We start from the raw sequence: 23,846 nt of genomic DNA on the forward strand, positions 1-23,846 counted from the left end.
TTTAAAATTGAGATGCAAAGGAGTTTCTTCTCTGAGAGTGTGGAACCTCTGAAAGTTTCTACCCCAATGTAATTTTTTTTATTCACACGTTGGACATGGACATTGATGGTTGGCCAGCATTTTGTTGCCCATCCCTAGTTACCCTTGAGAAGGTGGTGGTGAGCTGGTACCTTAAACCATTGCAGTCCGCATGCTGTATGTTGACCCACAATACCATTAGGGAGGAAATTCCAGGATTTGACCCAGTGACAGTGACAGATCACTCAAAGTATTTAAAGAGGAGCTGGATAGATTTTTGAAATATTGAGGCCTGGAACAGATCAGCCATGATCTTACAAAATGGCAGAGCAGGCTTGAGAGGCTGATCAGCCAACTATTGCTCCATATCTTGTGTTTTTATGGAAAGTTCTCATCAAGACAGTTTGATTCTGATTATAAGTTTAACTTGTCTGCTTTAATATTTGAAAAAAAAATTGACACTTAACTGTCAGTCACCATTAATATGTGCATTATCCTTTTACAATGCTTCTACCAATCAAAGTTGAGAGTGTGGTGCTAGAAAAGCACAGCATCCAAGGAGCAGGATAATCGACATTTCTGGCATAAACCCTTCATCAGGAATTTCCAGCATCATACTCTCAACTCTGATCTCCAGCACGTAGTCCTCACTTTCTCCTTCTACCAATTAGAGTCCACTTGCAAACCAATCAGCTTTCTCTCTTGTTGTTTTACCATTGCATTAGTATTTCTTGTGAATTGTCCTGATGAGTGCAGGATGGAAAGCTTCGATAAAATGTCTTTTTCTACAATTTACATGTTCTGCACTACCAGACAACTATTTTGAATATTATTGCATTATTGTGCAATAATAATTTATTTATCAAAATTGTCATTCAGATTAAGATTAAAAGTTTATAAATAATCTTGTTCTTTTTCACAATGTTTGTACAAAATTTATACAATCATTCATGGTCAAGTCATTATTGTATAATGGTAGTAAATATTGTTGTCTGAGATACAGGTCTCTCTAGCTTTCTTCATGTTATGAGCGTTGAGTACATATATAATATCAAACTACATTGATATGATCTGACCTAACTGTTTGATCAGTTTTATGATCAAAGTATAAGAGAAAATTTTCAAGCTTTGGATTTAATGTAGAGAGATTCAGAATTTTGGTATAGGCAATTTGGGATTGAGATTAGACAACCTGGAGCTGTTTTGCTTCAAAGGGCTTAAAAGAGAGGAGTCTTTTTGAATTATACAAAATATGATATGTTGTGGTTTTTATAATCCATGGCACCAGTTGGAAAATATGTTAGGATACAATAATGCCAAATGACAATCATTTCATGCAAAATGTGATTAATATGGAAATATAATTCTTGCTATAAAAATATCTTCATAGTTCAGCTACATTGTGCTAATGCTATTTGGTTATGCTCATGAGTTATAGCAGTGTGCATGTTGCAGATCCTCTTCTGATTACACAAGAATAGACAAGGATGTAACCTAATAGAGAAACAAACTGAGGGATTCCAGTCCCAAAGCTCGGGACACTGCCAAAGTTGGGCTCAGCAAGAAGAAATGAGAAAGTATTGCTTCAGTGATAGCAAGCTTGGATGTCTGAACCAGAAAACAGCATGACGCATGTTGATTCTTTACACAAACTTGTTGGAAATGCTCTTGATTGTCTTGAAAACAATAACAGTATATTTAAAAAGGAAACTTTCTTGTTTTGTTTTTGCAGCTTCTGAAGGAGTGGTGCATAAATAGGAAATTTGTGGTCTTTTTTTCTGTAGCAAAAGTTCAGGCGACTCAATTTTTTTTAAAGTTGTCAGTTGCATTTACTCTCCAGTTGTGCATTGAGTCAAAGCATTTGTAAAGGCCTAAAAAGATCATATTTGGTGAAATTTAAATTCTGCTTTCTGTCTGGCTAATAGATTCTTTTGAGTCTCAGATCTTATCTAGAATTGGGTTTCAGCGCAGGCTACTTCCTTCCTGTGGTATAATTTAGTTAGATGGTTCATTTAAATATTATTTGAGGCTGTAGCATCCTCATACTGTATGTTTGTACGTATTCAGTACAATATGCAGGCCATGCCAGCTGTCTAAATGGCAAAATTATGGAAAAAGAGCCAAAAAGGTTCAATCTCCGCAAGATATTTTCCATTAATCGACGTAAAAAATGCCAACCTGAAATCTGCAACTTGGACTCATCAAAATTTGTTCAGGTACTTGTATGTCTATTTGCAAGTTCATCACCATTGGCTGGATTAAAGCAAAGCTAGTGAAAAAAAATTGCTTTCTGTTTGTAACTAAAGTGATACCATTTTAAGGGACAACTTGTCCTAAGATTGTCATGTTATTAGGTGTTGTTTTAGCAAAGTGAAAGCAATGATGTTACAAAGCTAATAGTGATGCATGTTTTTACAAGGAGTACCGATTGCACAATGCATGAGTGGCAGGAGGAGCATAGATAGTATTGTGCTTGAAGACGGATTGAAGAAGTGCTGTTCAAGGGTGTTGTAAGATGTCACATAATATTGCATATGCTAAATTAGCTTTGAAATTTTAGTGATAGTTAACCCTGAAGCTTCCATGGTAAAGTGTTTTCATTGCTGGAACTTATAAGGCTCCATTGTGCACTCATTTGCTGAATAGTGTTGTGGCTAAAATATCCATTGTTTCACTGGCTTTAGTTAATTGCAGATTAATTTAGAAATTAGGGGATTTGTGTTTCTGTGTTTATCTATTTTGTGAAGAGACTTGGACAATTGACACAAAGTCAAGGGTAGGACTGGAGGAATCTTTTGTCAGAGGGAACATGAGTGTATGAGTGCCTATGATATGGGGGAAAAGATGAGAAGTTTTAACAGCAAATTTAATGCAACACTTAATGTATGCAATCTAGTTAACAATGTGAAAAATTGCCCAGGGATATCCTGTGCACAGAAAGTGGGACAATTCCTGGCCAATTACTGCCCTCAGAGAAAATGTGGACTCCAGATGTTGGAGATCAGAGTCGAGAAGTGCGGCGCTGGAAAAGCACAGAAGGTCAGGCAGGTCATCAGGATATGAAGGGCTTATGCCCAAAATGTTGACTCTGCTGCTCCTCAGTTGCTGGCTAACCTGCTGTGGTTTTCCAGCGCCATACTTTTTGACAACTACCCTATCAGTTAGTTTTTGATCATCAGCAAAGCAATAGAAGTGGTAATCAACAATGCTACCAAGCAGTGCTTCTAAAGGAATAACCTGCTACTCAATTTGAATTCTGCCAGGGCTATTCAGCTATTGACCTCCTTACAGCCTTGGCCGAAACATGGACAAAAGAGAAGAACTCCAAAGGTGAGGTGAGAGTAACTGCCTTTGCTTCCTCAGGGCAGCATTTGGCATCAAGAAGCCCTGGTAAAACTAGAATCAATGGTAATCGGGGGTATGGGCAAGATCTCCGTTGGTTTGAGTCATACATAGTACAAAGGAAGATGGCTGTGCTTGTTGATCCTGCAGGACGTAAGTGCAGGAGTTCCTCCGGGTATTGTCCTCAGCCCAAGCATCTTCAGTTACTTCATTGATGACCTTTCCTCCATCATTAGGTCAGAAGAGAGGATGTTTGATGATTGCATATATTTAGCATAATCTACTACCTCCAGATATAAAATCCCTGAAGTTCAAGTAAATGCAGCAAGACTTGGAGAACATTTGAGCTTGAATTGATAAATAGCAAGCAAGATTCACTCCACACAGTGCCAGTCAGTGACCATTTCCAACAAGGGAGAACCTAGCCAATAATTTTATCGTTATTGAATCCCCACACCAACATACTGGGGGTGACCATTGACCAGATACTGAACTGGACCAGTCAGATAAATATTGTGGCTGCAAAATTAAATATAATGGAATATCCTGCACTTGTCTGGATGTTTGCAACTCTAACAACATTTAAGAAGCCCAGCATCATCCAGGACAAAGCAACCCATTTAATTGGCACATCAATCACCACCTTCAACATTCACTTCCCTCACCACTGATGCACAGTATCATGCAAGATACTAAATAATAACTACTAAAGTTTCTTCAGCAGCACCTTCCAAACACATAACTTCTATTACCTGGAAGGTCCAGGGCAGCAGATGCATGGGAATACCACCATCTGAAGTTACTTTCCAAGTCACTTGTCATCCTGACTTGGAAATATAACACCATTCCCTCATTATCACTGGATCAAAGTCTTGGGTTCTCCCTTCCTATCAGCTCTTTGGGTGTCCCCATAATTTAAGGACTGTAATTGTTCAAGAAAACAGTTCACCAACAAGTTTTCTAGGGCAATTAGGAGTGATCAATAAATGTTGGCCGAACCAGTGACACACTGAAACCTATGTATGATATCTAAAAAGTTGTTACTTTGTTTAATAAATAATAGCTAAGTATATGATCATGTGATCATTGGCCATAGCTTAGAATAAATTTTACAGCGGTGTTTGTCCACTGGAGATTTTATTGCTTTACCTTTTTTTTTCCAAGACCGATTTCTGCTTTGAACGTTTATTCACTTGTGATGTGGATTAGGGCAAGAGCCTTTCCTCTGGGCTCCTAATCTCTATCATCAGTTCAAAGAAGACAAAATGGCAAACTGTCACGCATTGCAGCAAGCAATAAATGACCAGAGGACAGACTTAATTAACGGCAACTGGGCAAATTGTTGATGCTGGAGAGCAATTCAGCCTCCAAGCTTGAAGGGGGCAGCAGGATTCAGTGGAAAGTAAATACAATGAAAAGTATCAAAATGGAAATGTTTTATTTCAAATTTTTAAAAGTTTAATTGAAAATGTCTTTTGCAACCAGGCAAGTTGTGGTTGAGAAGTGTTGTATCATTATCGTAAACCCTTTCTACTAGTTGAGCTGTGACTAGTGCTACAAAGAGGCCTGCCATTGGGAGAGCACCATCACTAGCAAAAGCTTGTACGCTGACAGGAAAATTCCTGTCAGACCCCTTTAATTGGCCTTAATTTTATTTCAGGCCTGATGGGCTACCCACTAGGTGTGGGCTGGCTGAACTGCTGCTTTGCACCTCCAAGCCTATATCTAAAAATCTGGTATGTGGCAAGACAAAAATGGGATACCAGAACTCTTGCTGTTGATAATGTTGTTTTAGTGCTTACAATCTCTATTCTCAGGCCTGCCTCCAGCAAAGGCTAAGAGACCAGTCTTAGCTTGAGTCAGTGGTAAAATTCATATCTTGGGTAATAAAGTTACTGATTAAAGTGGACACCTAGGAGTTTAGATCTAATCCAAGTTCACAGCCAATGTCAGTGCAGACCTTAAACCACAATCCAGTTACCCCTTCATGTTAACAGATCCAGTTACCCCTTCATGTTAACAGAAACACACACACACCATTCAATGGCTGATTATCCAACTCACTACTCTGTTCCCACTTTAGTCCTGAAAACTTTAACAAATCTTTTCTGAAAATTCATTTGGCATTCTTTGAAAATAGAATCAGGACCTCCTTGTGCCCTTTCTACCAGTAATGCAGAAAGGAATTAGCTGGTCATTTTTCTACACTGTTTATTGGATGATGCTAAGCATATTAAATTTAACTAGGCAAAATATTGGCACTTTAACCCTTCCTCAGAGAAATGAAGACTGACTCAGGATTTCATTTACACCATTAAAGCCTTGTTATACCATAGAAACAGGGAAGGGAACAGAGGAGAATTCATTAAAGAGATAAATGGCCAGGAAACAATAATCACTATTAACCAATTGTGACCCAATTAATAAAATGCGCTTAGTTATTTGATATGGTAAAGTCACCACAGTCCACGGACCATTAGACTGCTCGGTCACTAGAGACAGATGACTGGTGGTAGTTTAACCTGAGGGTCATCATGCCTTAGGCGAGGGGAAACATTGAGAAATAGAGTTTTTCTTGGTAAACCCAACCTTATCCATGCTGTTGCCATCATTCTGCATTACAAACTAGTTTGCAGTCAACTGAACTAACCAAGAACCCTTATTATTGCATTTTCAAAATTATCCCTTGTTATGGTTTAATGATAACCCACATTGTCTTATATTTAGTCCGCCTCTCTGTTGAATAAGAGGACCTGAATTGTGAAGGCAGTTAAATTTCTGTTCATCAAAAGTAACCCCTGCTTGAAGTGCATGTGAACATTTGGCTAAGATTGAAACATACTGCAAAAAAAATTGAAACTATTCAATTGAATTATTCAGTTAAATTCATGTATTCAATCGTTATCAGTTGACAATCAATCAATACCCATTGCTAAAAAGTAAAGGTTCGTGGTATCCAAAGAGAAGCAACTATCGACAGAACTGTACTGTAAATGTTAGCAGGTTTGGAGGCAGTGAGGAGGCTAGAAAAAAATGACTCCATTAATTATAAAACATGAATCACAAATTAACACACATATATTAGATTATTGATTAACTCATCAATGATCATCTAGCTGAAAACTATAATTATAGCCAATGACAAGTAATTGGATGGCAGTAATCTTGGTTCAAAATACTCACCTGTGATTTCTCATATTGGGTGTAATAAGTTTTTGCCGTGTATGTGCATGTGATCTGTTCTGAAGTCTGTCTGACAGTAGACCTGTTCTTTTTTTGATTGTCAGACATCAAGGAAGGCTTAGATTGTTTTATTGGGAGATGTGAATGATTTATATTTAGAGGCAATGGCAGCAGCCTATACATTAATAGTGGATTCTATGAATCTTGAAGGGTCAAGGTGAGTGTCAAAAATGTTTGCTTGTAAACGGTTGTCCTTTAAATTATTCATTTACTTCCAAGGTGAAAGAGAACTAGACTCCTGTGGATAGCTATTAGCAATTCTACCAAGATAAGGTTGTATGATTCATTTACAATGAGGAAAGAAGCAAAGCAAATATTAGGTTACAGGCTTTCCTAAAATATTACTTAATACAGACAGTATTTTGACATTGCCTGGATCAGGAAAGAAGAAGCAAATAGAGGCAATAGAGTCTTTATAGGCAGTCTCCTTTAGGGATCTGAACAACATGGGCTGTGGCAAGATGTGTGACAGAATCAGATGAGAAATGCAACAAGGTCCACCTCAAGGCCAGATAATCTTTTATGCTTTTCACAAGTGACATGACAATGTGAGAGTATTAATGTTTGTTTAATTCCTTGTTTTTCCACAACTTGCCACATTAATTTTAAGCTTTCCACTTTAGCAAACCCGCCGAATGAGTTCGACACCAGGAAAACTCAATACGGAAACCAAATCATGAACTTGGTGAATTCACATAATGTTTGCTCTGTGAGACCTCCATGTTGCCTATGACCAAACTGCAGTCCAGGGCATGATCAGTGGACACCAGGAAACACACTCCTCCTCCATGGGTATAGTCATCAGGGATCTGCCAACACATCATGACCATCTTGGCACTTCTACTATTTACTGACAGTGTGCTCAGACTTTCATTGCAGGGTGCACCAACAATAATCTTCAGCAGAGTTACCTTGTGCAAAGGGATAGCACCTAACTTATAGAGTGGACCAGGCTGTATCTCTGGGATGCTCACATGCTCCCTTAGTATTCACTTATTTAGTGCCTACCTGCATGCTCACAGAATGCTTACCATGACTTGTTTTGCCCTGCCTTGCTAATTGGCGCAGTCACAAAAACAAGCAGCTTACCTTGCTGCTAAGCCATTCTTGGTCAAAGGGATATAAATCTTGTTCAACAATAATGTGCTCTGTCAATGTCACTCCTCTACCATTTAGCAGCAGCTTACATGACAAACACACTGCTTGTTTAGCAAGCAACAGCCATGTTTCAAAGTCTTAAAGATGCAGTCCTAACTGAAATTCACGGAGGCATCCATCAGCCGGGGGACCCAATAAGGACACCCTCCCATGCCAGTCAGGAGTGTCTACCATGTTCAGACATTTTGTCAGGATTTTCATGGTCAGGGGTCAGTGCTTCAGCAGTACAGAGTGTGGGCCATGGTCAGTCTGTTGGGCTGTGTAATGGCAAGTCTGAGGTGGGGTGTTAGGCTAACGTGGTTGGGGAGATATACAGGCACTAGTCAGAGGTCTGGGCACATCTTGTCTGGGGCTTCCTACTCATGTCAATTGAAGGAGTGGTCCATGGTCAGTCTGGCTAATCCATCCACATGGTGCAAGTGCAGCTGTTGCTGTGGGACAAAGCCTGAGCAGGTTACTCTTAGGGACTGTGTACTGCAGGCTGTGGGCAAGAGCAGAGTGTGATTGTGAATGGATGTTCAAAGAGGATTTTTAAAGAGTGCAAGACATTAAAAATGGCTTTGTGTAATGCAAGAGGTGGGGATCATCCACAAACAGGAGCACCCTGGTTTCAAGGTAGATGGGGAAGGACAATGAACAAAACACCGGCATGGCTACCTCATATGTTAGGGGCTGTGTAGGCAAATATAGACGGTTTAGTTGGGAACTTGGGGATGTGTGAAGTCTGAAGGGTTAACAGGATAGACTACTAGGAAGACAGTGTAGATGTTTGGGGGCTCACTGTTTCAAGCAAAGGCTGGAAACCACTGGCAGAGGAGCACTTAGTGTCACGTTCCATCATGATATAAATCAAAGTGTGCAGTAGGAAAGAAATTGCCTGAAAGCACATTCAGAGTGGGCTGGTATGTGCCTGGTACAGATTGATATTCTTTCTCTCCCTCCCAATACATCTTAATGCATTAGCTGCCCCCATAGCTTGGGCAGAGGGTTCTTCTTTGGCCTTGGAACCTTTTGGCACTTAAGGTTTGTTGGATGACCTCAATGGGCTTTTGTGTGTTGACATACTAGTCAGGTTAAGCGTCATCTTGCCAAAGGCAAGTTAATTTTCTTAAACATGATCTGAGGGGCAGGATGGAGGTGCATGACCTGGCCTCCTCTGCTATGACTTCAACAAAACATACAGAGAGGCCTGTGTGTGGTTCCACCTCTACTTGAGTGCCTCCTAACACTACACTGTCTTCTTGAGGCAGGGTTACCTGGACTGAGTCAAGATCTCCACTTCTCTCTGCCATTCCTTCAGTCCTGGGGCTGAAGGGTGGGCCACCAGTCTGTTCATGGAAGCAGCCTGACAATCACATGACTCGCTGCACTGGCACAACTTCTAGGCAATGAGTGCCATTGCATCACATATGCCTGTGTGCTGCTGCTACTCTACCTGTTGCATTTGGATGAAGTCCCTGATTACATCTCTTTGTTGGGCTGAGCAGATGCATGGTCTCTGACAGTTCTGCACATGCCAGCTTTCTGGGCCATATCCTTAGCCAGCTGCAGAGCTCCACTATGAGGTGCTCACCATGTTGTGTACCCGAATATGGTTTGTTTATGGTTCCTTCTGATATGTCAATATCTGGACTGCTAGGACCATGGGTGGAAACCTTGCCAAGGTTTCCTCTCAATTCTCCATACTCCAGTTCTCAAATGTAAATGCTGGTGATTCTGGGGAGGCCAAGCGTTTCTCCACAGAAGCCATGCTGGTGGAACCTACAAAACAAAAGAAAGAGAAGACATCATGGCCAAATGATTGGAAGTGATGTGAAGTTATGGGCTGTCTTCTTTAGCGAACAAAAGAGGGCAATGAGTGAGATTTTAATGTGTGGCACAGCAATTCATGTTGGTATATATAAAGGAAAGGTGGTAAGATGCACTGAGGATAGAGGAGGAAGGAGTAGTGGTATGAGAGGTTGGCAGGAGGAATGTAAAACTGAGTGAGGAAAGGTGTAGCATGTAATGGAGAGTGGCAGAGTATGAGCCTCAGTGGAAGAGGCGTGCAATGCTCAGATAGTGTGAAGTGCCAGAGAGAAGAGTGTGGCACCTATCCTGGTGGGAGTGAAGGAAGTCATTGACTTTCTTTCTACATTGCAGGGTCTTCCTCTGCATTCTGGAGAGGGCGGTGAGCTCATATCAGGCTGTCATGGTCTGGTGGCATGACTTCCTCTGCCAGTCCTCTGGGAAAAGGACACCTCACCTCTGGACCCCGTCCACAAGGTTCCTTTTGAAGAATCATGGTACCAATTTCCCTTTCTCTGCCATATTCAGACTCCATCTTTGACCAAGCAGGACAGCTTCGGAATGCCAGTGGTCACCAAGGTGTACAACAGATTTTTAAAAATGGCATGGGTGCAAGGGGTGCCACTCTCTCAGCAGATATTCGCTAAATGTGAAGTTATTCCTGGAACAGAACATGGTAAGATGGGGTGAAAATCAGATGTGAGAGATGCTATAGGGGCAGTGTATGTAATTAATGAGATAGGTTTACTCAGAAAATGTAAACTCTTCAACAGACTGAAAAGATCCAATTCTGCGGTGTTAAAATAAGGCTGAAAATGTTACTCCCCTTGGTCCAGAGGGAGATTCTCCAGGATAGTAAAACCTCACTGTGAATGACTGTACTAAGGTTGCTAGTTGCCAGGCTGAATTTAAAAAAAAGGAATAAACCCTCAAAAGGAAGAGTCACTTCAGATGGATTCTGAGAAAAATTTATAGCACAAGTAAAGGAAAGTGTAAGGTATACATGTCAAGTGTGTTCTTTCGATTGGGCTAAGAATTAGTAGGTGGCTATTCCATTCTTTGGATTAAAGAATAAATTATCCCCAAAGTCAGATTTGTTTTTGATTTTTGTTGTAGTAATTGACATAACATGTGAAATATTGATGTATCATTCTATCAGCTATTTACTACAAGTTGGAATTCTTTTTAAAAAGTTATTAGTCTCAACAGGACTTATAGCAATATATAAGATATATTAATGGCCTCCATTGCCATCCAGATAAAATAGTCCTATGCGCTACAGATTCCTAATTAACAGCATTGCAGTTTTTTTTGTCACCTGTTTAAAAGTAGTCCAAAATCTTTCTCTAGACTTATGTACCTCAGCTTCTAATATTACCTTCATCCAAAAAAGATTGTACATAAATGGCAGGAGCAAGTTACTACATAAATGGCATCTCAATAACAGTTGCAAGTGTCACCAAGCTGTTAATGTAAATATGTTTTTAAATAGACAGCTCAGGAAGGAAGTGGGAAATTAAGGTACTTCTTATCAGCTATTAGCGCTGACATCATCTATCAGCACTAATAGCTTTCATATTCTTGTAATGTTGAGCTGAGGGGTGAACTGTATTAATGCAGGGTAAGATTTATTTAGTATGTGTTGTCAGAGTTCATATTTCTGATGTTAAGTGTTAACTATGAAATGTTTAAGATGGAGGGCCCTCTTAAGGATTAAGGTGAAAACTACTTTAGCATCAGATGTTAACATATCATTGACTTACATTTGTGAATTATTCAGTTCTGCAAGCAGTGTTCCTCAAGACAATTCTGTAGACCTAACAATCTTTAGTGACTTCATCAGCCCCCTTCCTTCCAACACGAGTCAGCATTGAACATTATTCAGTTCCACTCACAATTCCTCAATAATGAAGAGATCCAGGCTTGCAGAAAACCTGAATAACATTCAGGTTTTTGGTGATAAGTGGCAAATACTTAATATGTCACAAAAGTTTCCAGGCAAAAAGAGAGACTACAACTCTGCTGAATACACCACCATCAAAACTTTAACTACAAACCTAACTGGAGCAGCCACATAAGTATTGTAGACATAAGAGTAGGGGAGAAGCTGAAGATTCTAACATATAACTTACCTCCTGTACCCCTTCACTAAATACAAGGGACAAGTAAGTGTCCACTTGCTTGGATGAGTGCCAATAACATCAAGGTGGTTGGCACCAAATTAATCAGCTATTCCAGATTTTATGGGACCATTCCAATTTTGAGGTGGTTTTCCCATGTTCCCAGTTGTCATTGTTGGGACTCGGTTTGTCCCATATCTTCAATCCTTCTTTTTCGCAAATGCACAGTACACCCCCACCCTCCTTTTCTTTGCAATGACCCACATGCCAAAGTGTACCTTAATTAATTCCTTCTTGATTAATATTCATTAGTAAGCACTCACTTCATCCATCATTGGCACATGGTGGCAACAAGGTGCACTGCCAAAACTACTTGCCTAATCAAATCCTCAAATGCTAACATCAAGATAGTCTAAAATAATAGATGGATGGGAAAACCATTATCTTTAAGTTCTCTACATCACGTTATCCTGGCACAGAAACCATTTGGCAATTTCTCCATATCACAGGGTCAAAATCCTGAAATGTCTTTTCTAACAACAAACTATATCTATACTGCATGAACTACAGTGATTTAGGAGGGCAGCTAGGGATAATGCCAGCAAAGCTGAAGTCCCATCTACAATTAAAGACTTTTGTATTTCTTATGTGGTGACTTGTCATTATAATTTCAACATATCATTGAATGCCACTAGTACATCTGCTTACACTGGATCAATTACAGATCTTCACAACTTCATGCCTGTAGTTATTCTTTTGTTATGCATTACAGTCAGTGCAGTTATGTGATTTTCTGAACTGTTGATGTACTCTTCACTCCTCCCCACTCACCTCAGTCTGTGAATTTTTATGATTACACAGAGCTTTTACTTCTTTTTTGCCTTCATCTATGGTTGGATTTTGTTACTCTGTATGTGACTATATACTCAGTCATAAAAACATCATCATCATGTCTGCGCACTTCTATGCCTGCTGTATCTGCTCTTTATGGAATAATGTTAAAAATAATGAGGAAATGTAAAGGATGTTTTCTGCAGGCACTTTTCACACCATAATTTTTAAATATAGTTTTGACTTTCAGACTGGAGGACTGGTTCTCAATCAGAATAGAGTATACTAGCTACTGCTAAAATAATAGAAAGTGAAACTAGACAAAAAAGGAGAAGGAAGAAATGTACTGTAAGCAGAATTAAAATGTTCAAATTGTTAAATTAATATTTGCATAATTGAGCTCCATTGATACCTGCTAAACTTTTTTTCTATAACATTAGATATTTCTATTTCTGACAGGAAAGACAAGTGCTTCTAATTTAAAACTATTTTTAACTCTTGATGCCTTCTTCTCCACAAAGTGGTGTTGCTGTTCTGTGGCAATGGGGTGAGAGTGATTGCCCTTGACAACAAGGCTACATTTGAACAAGTGTGATATCAAGAAGCACTAGGAAAATGGGAATGAATGGGAAACAGGGGAAAACTCAATGTTGATTGGGGTCACGCCTGCCACAAAGGTAGATGGTTGCAGGTGTTTGAGGTCAGTCATCTCAGCTCCAGGACATCTGTGCAGGAGTTCCCCTGAGTAATGTCTCTGGCCCAACCATCTTCAGCTTCTTTGTCAATGACTTACCTCCCTCATAACTTCAGAAGGGGGGGGATCATGGTTAATCTCAAAATGTTCACTATTTCTGACTCCTCAGATAAGGAAGCAGTCATTTGACATTGGATAAAGATCAAGGGTGGCCGATCTCTGTGGGGAGTCAGGAGGTGAGTCACTGGTTCCTGGCCTCTCACCTACTCTTATAGCAACAGTACTTACATGACTAGTCCAATTCAGTTTCTAGTCAATGGAAACCTTGAGGATGTTGTTCGTGGGGATTCAATGATGGTGTTGTCTTTAAATGCTCTATTGTTTAAGATGGTTATTGCCTGGCACTTGCATGGCCTGAACATTATTTGCCACTTGTCACCCCAAATCTGGATATTGTCCAAGTTTTGCTGCATAGTACCCAAGCATCTGCTGTCTCTATCCTTCTAAGTGATAAGATAGTGAGTTTCAAAGGTGTTTTTGAAGGAACCTTGGTGAGGTACCGCAGTGCATCTTGATGATCATTGTCAAACACTTGCATGGTACAAATATAATTGTAACTTATCAGCCCAATCCTGAATAGTGTCCAGGTCTTGCTGCATATAGATACAGACTGCTTCAGTATCTGAGGAGCTGTAAGTAGTGCTGAACATTCTATAATCATCAGCAAATATCACCACTTGTGATTTTATGGTGGAGGGAGGTCTTGATGAAGCAGTTAATGGTGATTTGATCAAGGACACTACCCTGAAGAGCTCCTAGAGTGTTGTCCCTGGACTGAGATTATTTATTTCCGACAAGCACAACCATCTTCCTTTGAACTAGGCATGACTCCAACCAGCAGAGAGTTTTACCCCCGATTTTCATTGACTCCAGTTTTGCTATACTCCTTGTTGCCATATTCTGTAGATTGCTGCCTGGAGATCAAGAGCAGTCATTTGCACCTCCTTTTGAGTTCAGCTTTTTTGTCCATATTTGAACCAAAATCTTAATGATGTCAGGAACATACAAATCACAAACTCAGCATCAGTAAACAGATTATTCCTTTGCAAGTGCTACTTGATGACACTGTCGGCAACCCTTTCCATCACTTTGCTGAGCATCAATGGTATGCTGCTAGAGTGGTTAATGCCCCTGTTGGATTTACCTTGCTTTTTGTGGACGGGACATACCTGGACAATTTCCCACTTAGTTGGATAGATGACAGTGTTGTAACTGTCATGCAACAGCTTGATGAGGAACTTTAGCACTGTAATTGTGCACAGGAAACAGAAGGTAACCTCACCATGATGATAGAACTTTGTCTCCACATTGACTGTTCAGATACCAATACTGTTATGGTCAGATGTATAGGTGATAGGTAGGTTAATGAGAATGAAGTCAAGTAGATTTCCTGATTTGTTGATTTCTTCACCACCTGGCCAGACACAGTCTAATAGCTAGCTCCTTTAAAGCTCACTCAGCTGAGTCAGTAATGGTGCCACCCTCAGTGAAGGATATTAATGTTCCCTCTCCCAGAGTAGTCTTATGACTTTTAGTCCTTCTTTCAAGTAGTGGTCAATATGGAGGGATTCCGATTCATCAGCTGAGGGCAGACAGTAGCTGGAGGTTTGCTTGCCCCTATTTGACCTGATGTCATGAGATTTGGGACATGGAGTCAATGTTGAAGCTTCTTGTCTCCTTCCTGAATGCATGCTATTTTGCCAACCTATGGTGGGTCTGTCCTGCTGGTGGGACAGTTGCATACTCAGGGTTAGTGATGATGGTATCTGGAACATTGTAAGCTATGACGCTGTGGTTTGACAATGTCAGGTTGTTATTTGACTAAAATGGCTATCCCAATTTTGGCACATGCCTCTAGCCTATTGTTAGGAAGAGCTTTACATGGTCACCGAGGCTATGTTTGCTTTTGTTGTTTTTGGTGGATTTGTCTTTGCTGGGTGATCCATCAGCTTCTAATATACTGAGTGGCTCAGAAGGCCATTTCAAAGGGTAATTAAGAGTCAATAATATTGTTGTGGGGTTTGGACTCATGTAAGCCAAGCAAGGCCAGAACGGCAAATTTTCTTCTGCAAAGGGCCTTATTGAACTAGATGGGTTTTTAATGACTATCAAGAATGGTAACCCAGGGTCTAACATTTGGGTAGCAATTCAAATTATACCATCTGCCATGGTGGTTTTCAAACCCCTGTACCCAGAACATTAGCCTGAGGTTTTGGATTATGAGTTCAGTGAGTTACCAGTACCCCACTGTCTACCGATCTTTGAATCCCATCAGTCAATTTAATACCTGGGATGTTTGTGAACTGAAATGCTTTTACAAAGGGACCAAAAACACTGACATAAAATAACCACAGGCATCACCTCACCCACACAGGTTGGTCAAGTTTCATGAAACTTAAATGGATTAAACAATTGGCAATATGAATTGAAATTAACATTTTACTCAAGGTCAATAAAACCATCCAGGTCATTTGATGGGAGGCATAAAATGCTGTACCTCTTGCCAACACACTGGAACAGGAATTCATTGCTGCTAGTATTACTATTTGTACCACACTGGAACTGAAATCAGATGTCAATCATCTATTGTTGCTGCTTCTCCCTCTATTTCATTCTCTGCTTCTCACGCTGCTGCCTCCATTTTCTGCTCTAAATTGTAAATTCATTTTACATCCTTTTCTACTGAACCCAATCCCATTTCATTTTGTATGTATGTTTGTTTGTGGGCTTAATAAGAAATAAATTTATTCTTTATTTTAACTCAAGAAAAGCTTGTGAAAGGTTCTCTATCAGTTATTTACCTTTTTTGCTTGGAGAAAGGTATAGCTCCATGTTAAAAAACTTCAAACCTTTGCTGCGATTGATCAGGAAGATTGAAAAGTGAGCAGTCAGCTGACTCCTCCTTGCTTCATTGTGGCACTATGAGCAAAACAGGGGAAAGTATTGGATAGCTGCAATTAGAGAAAACAGAATTCTTAAATTAAAGCCCAAGCCTGAGGCCATCAGACATTTCTATATGGTATTTATTTTTCGAACAATGTTCCTGTCAAATAATAATTTTGCTTTATTATCTGGTCCTATGTAAATGTATATTGTTCTGACCAGGTGGTTTCTTCTGTATTATGTTCAGTTCTGGTAACCAAAATACAAGGACAAAATACAGTGGTGCAGAGAGGCGTCATAAATTTGATTTCCAATATTAGGATTAAGTTATTAGGAAAAGTTAGAAAAACCTGGATTTTTGGCCCTTGAAAGGACAAAAATGATGGGAACATTACAATGTCCTATAAGGAGTGAGGTGAAAAATATTTCAAATTAAGGTGCAGTACTTGTATCCAAATTGATCAAAGGTAAACTCAACTTTAATGGCATGAATGTTATCTGAAATGTTCTTCCATCTGGAGTTGGCATTAGGTGCAGGTCTCTGGAATAATTTGAGAGACAGTTAAGAGCCATAGAAAAGCCATAATTATGTCTTGTTGTGGATTAATTCGCTCATTTATACCTAACTAAAATATAAATTGCATTTATGCAATACTTTTAAGATAGGGAAATGTCCCAATGCATTTCAAAAGAATAATAATCAGACAAAAATTGACATTTGAGCTGAAGGGAGATCAAAAGAGATAATTAAAACTGTGGTCAAAGAAGTAGATTTTAATTAGTGTTATATAGGGGGACCAAGATTTTAAGAGGCGAATTTTAGTACTTAGCTCCTTAACAGCTGAAGATATGCCTGACAGTTTCTGGGTAAAGGAGTTAGGGATGCATAAAAGGTCACAGTTGGAGATTAGCTGTAACAGAGCCAGATGAGTAGAAATGAGACAATGCAGGGACTTGAATAAAACAGTGCTCACTTTAGAGTCATAGAGTTATAGAGATGTACAGCATGGAAACACACCCTTTGGTCCAACTTGTCCATGTCGACCAGATATCCTAATGCAACCTAGTCCCACCTGCCAGCACCTGGACCATATCCCTCCAAACCCTTCCTAATCACATACCCATCCAGATGCCTTTTAAATGTTGCAATTGTGCGAGCCTCCACCACTTCCTCTGGCAGCTCATTCCATACACGTACCACCCTCTGTGTGAAAAGGTTGCCCCTTAGGTCCCTTTTATATCTTTCCCCTCTCACCCTAAACATATGCCCTCTAGTTCTGAACTCCCCCCACCCAGGGATAAGACTTTGCCTATTTATCCTATCCATGTCCCTCATGATTTTATAAACCTCTATAAGGTCATCCCTCAGCCTCCGACACTCCAGGGAAAACAGCTCCGGCCTGTTCAGCCTCTTCCCATAGTTCAAATCCTTCAACCCTGGCAACATCCTTGTAAATCTTTTCTGAACCCTTTCAAGTTTCACAACAGCTTTGCGATAGGAAGGAGACCAGAATTGCACGCAATATTCCAACAGTGGCTGAACCAATGTCCTGTACAGCCGCAACATGACCTCTCAACTCCTGTACTCAATACTCTGACCAATAAAGGAAAGCATACCAAATGCCTAAAATTGAAGGTGATGGAACTGGCAAAAGCCAATGTAGATCAGCAAGCATAATGGTGATTAGAATGTGTTTTAATAAATTGCAGCACAATCTTTCATAAATCTAAATACATGGGAGGCTGACTAGGAGAGTTTTCGAATAGTTGAGGCCAGAAGTGACAAGAAGATTGGTTCATCCAATACTAGATGTTGAACCAGCAGATAGGCAACCCAAAAGTAGTTCAGGAGTTGAAAAGTTGTTTGAAAGGTAAACCCAGAGATCATCAACATGCATGTGCAGGTGATCCAGCTGTTAGTGTCTAGTTAATGGCATTGTTACATTTGTGGTGCCTATTTGTAAGGTTAAAAAGAAACATGCAGTGACTAGTAATTGTCTGAGCACACATAAAAGTACCTGTAACTCTGAGTGGGCGATGAAAGAAATAAGTTACTGAAGTTAGTAAACCCGCTCCACAAAAGAAAAGTTATGTGTTTTGATTTCAGTCTCTCCACCGAGCTTGGCATCTGTTAGCTGTCATGACTTTGTCAGTGCATAGAGGTAAGGGAAGTATAGGTATGCTACTTTGGGACTTGAGAGTTAACAGTGCAGGGACAAGAGAGGATGTGGGGGGGATATGACTGGTTACCTTTTGGATGAAGGGACCAACGCTTTACTGCCTTTGCTGTTTGAATTCATATATCGCTGGGTATCAGAGCGTGTCTAGGAAAACTTAACCAACAACCAGTTAAATTTGCTGAAGACACAAAGATAGATAGGAATATGAGTTATGAATGGGACATAAGGAGTCTACAAAGCGATATAGATAGATTAAGTGAGTTGGCAAGTGGGAAAGTGTGAAATTGTCCATTATGATAGAAAAAATAAAAAAGAAGCAGATTACCTAAATGCTGAGAGGTTGTCAAGCTATGAGGTGCAGAGAGACCTGGGTGTCTTAGTGCATGAATCACAGAAAGTTAATGTGCAAGTACAGGAAATATATAGGAAAGCTAATAGAATATTATGGTTTATTGTGAGGGCATTGGTGAGACCATATCTGGCATATAGATCACTATACTTATGGAAGGAAGTGTTGAAGATAGCTCAGAGAATGTTTACTAAACTAATACTTGGAATAGTAGATTGCCTTACAGGAAAAGGCTGGGCAGGCAAAGCCCATGTCATCTATAGTTTAGAAGATCCAGTGAGACACATTTGAAACATATAAGATCCTGAGGGATCTTGACTGGATGAATGTTGAAATGATCATCGGATAATTTCAAACTAGGGGTCATAGTTTAAAAATAGGGATCACCCAATTAGACCAGAGATGATGAAAGTTCTTTTATCCCCTCAATGGGTTGTGTATCTTTGGAATTCTGAAAGTGATGGATGCAGAATCTTTAAATATTGTTAAGGCAGAGGTAGATAGATGATTGATTACCCAGGAGATGAAAGATTATTGGGGATATTCAGGAATGGAGGATTGAGGTTAAAATCTGATCAGCCATAATTTTATTGAATGGCAAAGGAAGCCAAAGAGCCAAGGACCTACTCTTATTCATGTTTTCGTATGAGCCAAATGAATACATTCCCATTCAGTTCGACAAGAGAGAAAGATATTGCAGGTGGATAATTTTTTAATCCATGCCAGAGTATACAGAAAGGTTGTAGGAGTGGTAAATTAAGGATTCTGGTAATCCAAAATGGAGGACAGGAAAAGTTTCTGGCTGTAACAGGTTGCTCCTTTTTTTGAGGTATTTTAGATATTGGAGGTGATTTCTTCGAATTCCAGGAGCAGTAATTACTGTTTTATATGCTGTTGCAATTGTTTTGGAAATTTGAAAAAAAAGTGGAGAAAGACAAACAAAGGTAGCAAGCACATGGTCTGAAGGGAAAGAGAGAAAGAAATCTACACTGCTTACTGATACAGCAGTGAATCTGCGCAGTTACTGCCTTTGCTGTTTGAATTCATATATCGCTGGGTATCAGAGCGTGTCTAGGAAAACTTAACCAACAGCGAAATTCACAACTGATCTTGGAAGAACCTGTTTAGGAGAGGTCACAGCACAGAAACAGATAAGTAAATAGTTTTGATTAGATTAGATTCTGTACAGTGTAGAAGCAGGCCCGTCAGCCCAACATGTCCACACCGACCCCCCAAAGAATAACCCACCCAGACCCATTTCCCACTTACTGATGCACCTAACATTATGGGCAATTTAGCATGGCCATTTCACCTGACCTGCACATCTTTGGACTGTGGGAGGAAACCGGAGCAAACCCACACAGACACTGGGAGAATGTGCAAAGTCCTCACAGTCACCCGAGGCTGGAATCGAACCTGGTCCCTGGTGCTGTGAGGCAGCAGTGCTAACCACTGAGCCACCGTGCCACCTGAAAAGTTTTAAGTATGGTCTTGCTGTAAATCTACAATAGTGAGTAGAGTGGGTTCTTTCTTGATTATATGTTTTTTATTGGGATCTGTCTCTTGATTAAAGTTTTAAAATATAAGCCATAAATATTAAGTTAATCTGGGACAGTGTTTTGTAGAGCAATAGGACAGTGCTATTTTCTGAGATTATAGATTGGAAGGAGCAAAATGGCCTTTAGTAGACTGATATGCTCTTCTTGTTGGACGTGGGAGTTTTGGGAGATTTCAAGGGTTACTGAGGATTATATCTGCAATAAATGTCATTGGTTGCAAATCCTGTCAGATCAAATGGATCGGTTGGAGCGACAGTTAAGGTAATGAGGAATTTACAAGAGCTGTGGGTGTGATGGATGACAGTTATAGGAAGGGAGAAAAGCTGCAGATACAGGCAGGTAGATTGTTTAACTCCAAGAAAGGTAGGACAGGTAGGCGGGTAGTACAGGAGTCTTCTGTGGCTATCCCCATTTCAAATAAGTATGCTGTTTTGGAAAATGTAGGGGATGATGGACTTTCAGGGGAATGAAGCATGAACAGCCAAGTTTCTGGTATCAAGACTGGCTCTAATGTAATGAGGGGTACATCAAGTTCCAAGCAATCGATTCTGTTAGGGGACTCTCTAGTCAGGGGCACAGACAGACATTTCTGTGGCCAGCAGCGAAAAAACAGAATGGTGTGTTGTCTCCCTGGTGCCAGAATCAAGGATGTCTCAGAGAGGATGCAGAATGTTCTCAAAGGAGAGAGGGACCAGCAGGAGGTCATTGTACACATTGGTATGAACGACATAGGAAGGGAAAAGGATGAGATTCTGAAGGGAGAATATAGAAAGCTAGGTAGGAATTTTTAAAAGCGGTCCTCGAGGGGAGTAATATCTGGAATACTCCTGGTACTAAGAGCTAGTGAGGGTAGGAATAGGAGGACAGAGCAGATGAATGCGTGGCTGAGGAGCTGGTGTACGGGAGAAGGATTCACATTTTTGGATCATTGGAATCTCTTCTGGGGTAGAAGTGATCTGTACATAAGGATGGATTACACCTGAATTATAATATACTGTCAGGGAGATTTGCTCGGGTGGATTTAAACTAGTAAGGTCGTGGTGGTGGTGGTAGGGGTGGGGGGTAGGGGGAGACCCAGGACATTTTGAGGAAACAGGTCAATCTGAGATTGGTACAGTTGAGAAAAGAAGTGAGTCAAATGGTCAGGACAGGCAGGAACAAAGCAGAGACCAAGGTAGGACTGATAAATTAAACTGCATTTATTTCAATGCAAGAGGCCTAACAGGGAAGGCAGATGAACTCAGGGTATGATTAGGAACATTGGACTAGGATATCACAGCAATTACAGAAATGTGGCTTAGGGATGGACAGGACTGGCAATTTAATGTTCCAGGTTACAAATGCTATAGGAAGGATAGAAAGTGAGGCAAGAGAGGAGGGAGAGTGCTGTTTTTGATTTGGGATAGCATTACAGCTGTACTTAGGGAGGATATTCCCAGAAATACATCCAAGGAAGTTATTTGGGTGGAACTAAGAAAGAAGAAAGGGATGATTACCCGATTGGGATTTTATTATGGACGCTCTAATAGTCAGTGGGAAATTGAGAAGCAAATTTGTAAAGAGATTTCAGTTATCTGTAAGAATAATAGGGTCGTTATGGTAGGGGATTTTAACTTTCCACACATAGACTGGGACTGCCATAGTGTTAAGGGTTTAGATGGAGAGGAATTTGTTAAGTGTGTACAAGAAAATGTTCTGAGTCAGTATGTGGATGTACCTACAAGAGAAGGTGCAAAACCTGACTCACTCTTGGGAAATAAGACAGGGCAGGTGACTGAGTTGTCAGTGGGGGAGCCCTTTGGGGCCAGCAACCATAATTCTATTAGTTCTAAAATAGTGATGGAAAAGGATAGACCAGATCTAACAGTTGAAGTTCTAAATGGGAGGAAGGTTAAATTTTCAGGACTTATATACTTAATGGTAAGGTCCTAGGGAGTGTTGCTAAACAAAGAGACCTTGGAGTGCAGGTTCATAGGTCCTTGAAAGTGGAGTGGCAGGTAGATAGGATAGTGAAGAAGGTGTTTGGTATACTTTCCTTTATTGGTCAGAATATTGAGTACAGGAGTTGGGAGGTCATGTTGCGGCTGTACAGGACATTGGTTAGGCCACTGTTGGAATATTGCGTGAAATTCTGGTCTCCTTCCTATCGCAAAGATGTTGTGAAACTTGAAAGGGTTCAGAAAAGATTTACAAGGATGTTGCCAGGATTGGAGGATCTGAGCTACAGGGAGAGGCTGAACAAGCTGGGGCTGTTTTCCCTGGAGTGTCGGAGGCTAAGGGTGACCTTATAGAGGTTTACAAAATTATGAGGGGCGTGGATAGGATAAATAGGCAAAGTCTTTTCCCTGGTGTCAGGGAGTCCAGAACTAGAGGGTATATGTTTAGGGTGAGAGGGGAAAGATATAAAAGAGACCTAAGGGGCAACGTTTTCACACAGAGGGTGGTACGTGTGTGGAATGAGCTGCCAAAGGAAGTGGTGCAATTGCAACATTTAAGAGGCATTTGGATGGGTATATGGACTAGGAAGGGTTTGGAGGGATATGGGCCGGGTGCTGGCAGGTGGGACTAGATTGGGTTGGGATATCTGGTCGGCATGGACGGGTTGGACTGAAGGGGCTTTTTCCATGCTGTACATCTCTATGACTCTAACTTTCAAAAGCTGAATGAGGGCAGATGTTTGCAGATAAATGGACAGCTTGAAAATGGGAAGCCTTCAGACATAAGATAACAAGAGTCCAGGGACAGTATATTCCTGTTAGGGTGAAAGGAAAGACTGGTTGGCATAGGGAATGTTGGATGACAAGGGAAGCTGAGGGTTTGGTTAAGGAAAAGAAGGCAGTATATGTCAGATATAGACAGGTGCGATCGAGTGAGTCCTTAGAAGAGTATAAAGGCAGTAGGACTATACCTAAGAGGGAAATCAGGAGGGCAAAAAAGGGGCAGGAGATAGCTTTGGCAAATAGGATTAAGGAGAATCCAAAGGGTTTTTACAAATACCTTAAGGACAAAAGGGTAACTAGGGAACAAAAGGGCGTCTCATGGATCAGCAAGGCATCCTTTGTGTGGAGCTGCAAGAGTTGGGGAAGAGAGGAAACAAGTATTTTGCATCAATGTTTACTGTGGAGAAGGACATGGAAGATATAGAATGTGAAGAAATAAATGGTGACATGTTGAAAAATGTCCATATTACAGAGGTGCAAGTGCTGGATGTCTTGAAATGCATAAAGGTAGATAAATCCCCAGGACCTAATCAGGTGTACCCTAGAACTCTGTCGGAAGCTAGGGAAGACATTGCTTGGCCCCTTGTTGAGATATTTGTATCATCGATAGTCACAGGTGAGGTGCCAGAAGACTGGAGGTTGGCTAACGTGATGCCATTATTTAAGAAAGGTGGTAATGACAAGCCAGGGAACTATACACCGGTGAGCCTGACGTCAGTGGTGGGCAAGGTGTTGGAGAGAATCCTGAGGGACAGGACTTAGATTAGATTCCCTCCAGTGTGGAAACAAGCCCTTTGGCCCAACACGTCCACACTGATCTTCCGAAGAGTAACCCCCCAGACCCATTTCCCTCTGACTAACACATCTAACACAATGGGCAATTTAGCATGGCCAATTCACC

The 23,846-nt window shown here is 40.6% G+C and overlaps 1 protein-coding gene across 5 annotated transcripts in view; it reads left to right on the forward strand.

The window, feature by feature from the left end:
- Positions 1 to 23,846, forward strand: part of rps6ka1 (ribosomal protein S6 kinase a, polypeptide 1) — a 216,073-nt gene that overhangs the window by 109,618 nt on the left and 82,609 nt on the right. The window contains exons 1-2 of one of the 5 annotated variants that reach the window (XR_015752135.1): positions 2,039 to 2,234; positions 3,282 to 3,348. The exons of 2 other annotated variants lie outside the window; for them this stretch is intronic. Coding sequence is in view for 1 of the 3 variants with exons in the window: in XM_043717498.2 (XP_043573433.1) it covers positions 2,127 to 2,234 (108 nt within the window). In the remaining 2 variants the exon portion in view is untranslated. Of the gene's footprint in view, positions 1 to 2,038; positions 2,235 to 3,281; positions 3,349 to 23,846 lie in introns of those variants that run through there. 2 more of the 5 variants (XM_043717498.2, XM_087976785.1) reach the window with 2 other exon arrangements.

This window comes from Chiloscyllium plagiosum, unplaced genomic scaffold (genome assembly GCF_037043375.1).
Source record: "Chiloscyllium plagiosum isolate Xiang-an unplaced genomic scaffold, Cpla_swu_hap1 HiC_scaffold_30, whole genome shotgun sequence".
In the NCBI taxonomy this organism is placed as follows: domain Eukaryota; kingdom Metazoa; phylum Chordata; class Chondrichthyes; order Orectolobiformes; family Hemiscylliidae; genus Chiloscyllium; species Chiloscyllium plagiosum.